At 41.4% G+C, this 5,134-nt stretch overlaps 2 protein-coding genes across 2 annotated transcripts; one reads left to right on the forward strand and one right to left on the reverse strand.

The window, feature by feature from the left end:
* Positions 1-512: 512 nt before the first annotated feature.
* On the reverse strand, positions 513-1,507 carry EAH_00062690 (hypothetical protein, conserved; the record flags this gene model as incomplete). The annotated part of the gene is made up of 2 exons (XM_013393224.1): positions 513-571; positions 805-1,507. Coding segments are annotated over 2 exons (762 nt in total), but the record flags the coding sequence as incomplete, so codon positions are not given.
* Positions 1,508-2,663: 1,156 nt separating this feature from the next.
* EAH_00062700 (hypothetical protein, conserved) lies at positions 2,664-4,696 on the forward strand (the record flags this gene model as incomplete). Its single annotated transcript, XM_013393225.1, has 2 exons — positions 2,664-3,189; positions 4,557-4,696. 2 exons carry the CDS (start codon positions 2,664-2,666, stop codon positions 4,694-4,696), a joined length of 666 nt encoding a protein of 221 aa, XP_013248679.1.
* Positions 4,697-5,134: the final 438 nt, after the last annotated feature.

Raw genomic sequence — 5,134 nt, forward strand, 5'->3', positions numbered from 1 at the left:
GAGAGAGAGAGAGAGACAGAGACAGAGACATAAATAAATAAATAAATAAATAAATAAATAAATAAGAGAGATAGACAGAGACAGAGAGAGAGAGAGACAGAGACATAAATAAATAAATAAATAAATAAGAGAGAGAGAGAAATAAATAAAAAGAGAGGGACAGAGACAGAGACATAAATAAATAAATAAATAAGAGAGAGAGAGAGAGACAGAGACAGAGACATAAATAAATAAATAAATAAATAAATAAATAGGAGAGATAGAGAGAGAAATAAAACGAGGCAAAAACACTGAGAACAGCAACGACAGACAAAGTCATAAATAAAAAAGAAAATGAAAAAAGACAAAAAAATGTAGAGACAGACAGACACACAACATCGGCCTAGGGTTTAGGGTTTAGGGTTTAGGGTTTAGGGTTTAGGACCTGTCATCTTCCCTTGTGGATAGAATAGATAAGAAGTCATTGCGAAGAGAGACAAAACTGCATGCGCTACAAATGCACGAGAGTGTACATCTTTATTCTTCAGGCATTCAAACAAATCCCACAGAAAATAACCCCCCATCAAGTAAGCTGCACATACACCCCAAACCCTAAACCCTAAACCCTAAACCCTAAACCCTAAACCCTGAACGCCAACACCCTCTCGGCATTTAAAATAAAACCCTAATGTAGGCAAATGCGGCAAAGAGAGAAGGGGATGAAAACAGAAGAACCTCAGAAAGGGACTAGGGTTTAGGGTTTGAGGGATTTAGGGTTTAGGGTTTAGGAGAATTAGGGTTTAGGGTTTAGGGTTTAGGGTTTACCCAACATGTCTAGGAGGAAGCTCTGGTGGTTGTAGAAGGCGTTTGTCTCCGCCCAATCCCACAGCACCCATTTGAGTGTATGCAAAGGACTATGTGCTGCTGCTGCTGCATCTGCTGCTGCTCCTGCTGCTGCTGCTGCTGCTGCTACTTCGGTGCTTGCCTTCTGAAGGGTTGCTGCAACAACTGCTGCTGCTGAAGGAATTACTATTGCTGCATGCAGAAATGCTGTTGCATTGGCTCTGGCTGTTATATAATAAACCCGCAGCTCTCGAGCAGTCAGATCTGCTGCTGCTGCTGGTGTTTCTGCTGCTGCTGTTTCTGTTTCTGTTTCTGTTTCTGTTGTTGTTGTTGTTGCTGCTGCTGCTGCTTCTGTAACTGCTGCTGCTGTTAGTTCTTGCGGCTCCTGCCGCTTCGGCTTGTTCTTTGCTGCTGATACCGTCTCTCCACTGGACTGTATATGCTGCTGCTGTTGTTGCTGCTGCTGCTGTTGCTGCTGCTGCTGCTGCTGCTGTTGTTGTTTGTATAGCAGTATTTTTCGTTTGTGCTCCCTCCAGGCTTTATCAGGGAGGAAGAAGAAAGGTATATTTATAGAAAGTCTCTGGTGTACATACACCCAAAGACAACCGCTTAGCAGCAGCCCTATAGGCGAAAACTCTGCAGTGTTGTGCAGCAGACCCTCTACGCCTTCACTTAAATTAAACATCTTAGGGGTTTGCATGCATGCATGCAGAGCAACAAAAGACAATGCTAAACACCTTAACAACAACAGTAGTAGTAGCAGCAGCAGCAGCAGCAGCAAGAGACGGTTGAGCTGTACATACACTGCAATAAACCCGCAGAAGCAGCGGCCTGTAAGATGCCAAACAAAAGAAATACTAAAAGAATCTAAGTTATCAAAAGAAGAAAGCTGTGAGATACATCTTTAAGACAAACAACCCTCTGCTGCTGCTGCTGCTGCTGCTGCTGCTGCCGCTGCCGAGGCTGGTGTACATACACCTCAATTGCTGCTCTCTTTGCTGCTAACACTGGGTAGTGGTGCTTGTGCTGAGGGCCTCAAGATTGTTGTTTCTTATGGAAAATATTTAAAAGATAATATAATATAATAATACAGCTTTCTTGAGGTGTATATACACCTCAAGCCTCCTCAACAGCAGCAGCAGCAGCCGCAGCCGCCAGCCAGCATAGAGGGGCCCTGGTAAGAGAGGCTGCTGTATACATTTTGTGGGTAAATTTGCATGAAAAAGAAGATAATAAGGGTTTAAAATAGAGTAAATATTGAGATTTATTTGATTTTTAAAACAAAATTATTTTATTTTATTTATTAGAGAAGATGAAGACGTAAGAGCGGCAGCGCAGCAGCAGCAGCTACCGGTTTCAGAAGTGTATAGCTAGTTGGTTCGAGGTTTGAGGGTTTGTCCTCCTGTTTATCTTTTGTAGCCTTTGTTTGTTGTATTTGAGTTTTCTTTCCTTTCATTTTGTCGTTTTTCTCCTTTTATTCTCCTTTATACCTTCCATTGAGCTGTTGCTGCTGCTGCAGCCGCTGCCGCCTCAACTGCTGCTGCTGCTGCTGCATCACCGCCGCCTCGCTAGCACTGTGCATACACCCCAGATATCTTCTCCTCTTCCTGTAAGTTAATTTAAATCTATTGACCTTTTAATTCTTTAATTAAACACTTTGAGCGTCAAAGAAGCTGCAACACGAGGCTAGCAGTACGCTTGGGGGCTCAGCCTCACCAAGGCGGCGGCGGCAGCAGCAGAAGCTCCTTTCCTGCTGCTGCTGCTGCTGCTGCTGCTGCTTCTACTGCTCTAGAGCTTAACTCTGTGTTTGTTGTTTTGTTCAGATAGTGCTGCTCTCTGCCATGGCTAGATCGAAGTCTTCTCGTGCCTCCAAAGGGAGCAGCAGCCCCTCTGCTGCACCTGCTGGTGATGCAGCAGCAGCAGCAGCATCAGCAGCAGCAGCTGCTGATGCTTCACCTGCTGCTGCAGCTGATGTTGCAGCTGCTGCAGCACCTTCTACAGGTGACGTTGCATCTCCTGCAAAGGCTTCCGCTTCTCGTTCTTCTACCCCGTCTCGTGCAGCAGGAACAGCAGCAGGAACAGCAGCAGGAACAGGAGGAGCAGCAGCAGGAACAGCAGCAGCAGGAGGAGCAGCAGCAGCAGAAGGAAGCAAAATGTCTTCTCCTTCTTTAAGCGCTCGTTTCTCGTCCTTGAGGGGTGATTGTCCAGCCAAAGTGTGCAGCATGACGAGCAGCCAATTCATGTCGTTAAGGCAGCAAAGCTCTGCCTTCCTGCTGCCATCAAACTTCTTTCAGAGTCAAGCAGATATTCGCACGTGGGGTGTAGAGGACCTGGCTGACCCCTCAGTACAACCTTATGATGAATCAAGTCAGCTATACCCTCACTTAGGGTTTAGGGTTTAGGGTTTAGGGTTGAGGGTTGAGGGTTTATTTTGCATTGTTTATTATTGTTAAGTATTTGTTATTTCTCATTAATTATTATTACTTTTAATTGTTTATTATTATTATTATTATTATTATTATTATTATTATTATTATTATTATTATTATTATTATTATTATTACTTCTCATTTAGTAAGAATTGCTATTTATATGCATCCATTACCATTAATTATTAATAATTAATTATTAATTATTAATAATAATAAGCTATTAATAAAACATTATTAACTATTATTTATAAAATAATTAATAATATATTAGTATTTATTATTGATACTAATTAATAAAATTTGCTTAATCTTTAATATAAAGATATATTATGAATACTGTCTATGATAATATATAATAATGCATTAATAAAAATAAATTATATTATTATTATTAATTAATTATTATTATTATTATTATTATTATTATTATTAATACTATTATTATTATTATTAATTATTACTATTAATTATTATTAAGACTATTATAATTAATTACTATTAATATTAAAATAATAATAATAATTAATTATAATACTGATAAATAATTTGTATGTGCGTTCTTCAGCAATCCCTCGGCCTTTTCATTGCTCTCTTCCTGGCTATTCTCAGCGTCTTTGTAAATATGTAATAACAAAAAAAACAAATCAGCAGAGAGATCCGTTGTTAGGCCCTGAGATTACTATCTTCCCACCTACTTGGCTGCCCCAGTGGACCCCAAACCCTAACTTCAAACCCCAGGCTATTGGATATAACTGTAAGTAGGGTTTAGGGTTTAGGGTTTAGGGTTTAGGGTTTACGGGATTGGTTTAGGGTTTTGGGTTTACTCGGCTTTATTAGGGTTCGGGGTTTAGGATTGGGCGGGGTTTAGGGTTTAGGGTTTAGGGTTTAGGGTTTTGTGGGGGGTGGGGATTGAATGAGGGAGGCGGAGTGCTGCTAGTAGTGCTGCTGCTGCACTTCTTCTACTGCTGTTGCTGCAACTGTCGCTGCTGCTGCTGCTGCCGGTGTTGCTACTGGTGCTCTTGCTGTTGCTGCTGCTGCTGCTGCTGCTACCACTACAGTTTTTGCTGTTGTTGCTGCTGCTGCTGCTGAACCAACCGCTGCTGCTACTGCAGCAGCAACAACAGCAGCAGCAACAGTAGCAGCAACAACAACAGCAGCAACAGCAACAGCAGGAGCAGCAGCAGCAGCAACAGCAGTAGCAGCAGTAGCAGCAGCAGCAGCAACAGCAGCAGCAGCAACAGCAGCAGCAACAGCAGCAGCATTAATAAAAGATATATTTGTTTTTATGGTTTGTTTGATTAGGGGAGGAGAGCGAAAGCTTCAAAATGCAGCGCCTGCCCTACGTCAATGCCGAGTTCTCACCTTCATCACCCGAAGCAACTAATATGTATAATCAAGCTTACCCTTATACTGCTTATCCATATGGAGTCCCTAGAGTTTAATTGCTGTTCTTGCTGCTGCTGCTGCTGCTGCTGCTGCTGTTGCGGATGATGCTGTACACGGGCACGCAGCAGCAGCACTAGTTGCAGCAGAAGAAGCAGCAGAAAAAGAGAGAAAGAAAGACAACAGCAGCAGCAGCAGCAGTAGTAACAGCAGCAGCAGCAGCTGCTGCAGCAGCAGCAGCATTAGCAGCAGGATGTCAAAGGAGACAGGCAGCGAACTCTGCTCCTTTTTGTCTTCATTTTTTGTGTTTAAAAGACAAACTGTCTGTACACCGCAGACAATTCATAGACCACCCCCTGGGAAAACCGAAACAAAAAATTTAAAATATAAAATATATAAAATATAAAATATATATAATATTTGCAAGTGTATTCATATAATATATATATATATATGTATATATATATATATATATATATATATATATATATATATGT

Source organism: Eimeria acervulina, genomic scaffold (genome assembly GCF_000499425.1).
Source record: "Eimeria acervulina Houghton genomic scaffold, Eah_scaff1733, whole genome shotgun sequence".
In the NCBI taxonomy this organism is placed as follows: Eukaryota; Apicomplexa; class Conoidasida; order Eucoccidiorida; family Eimeriidae; genus Eimeria; species Eimeria acervulina.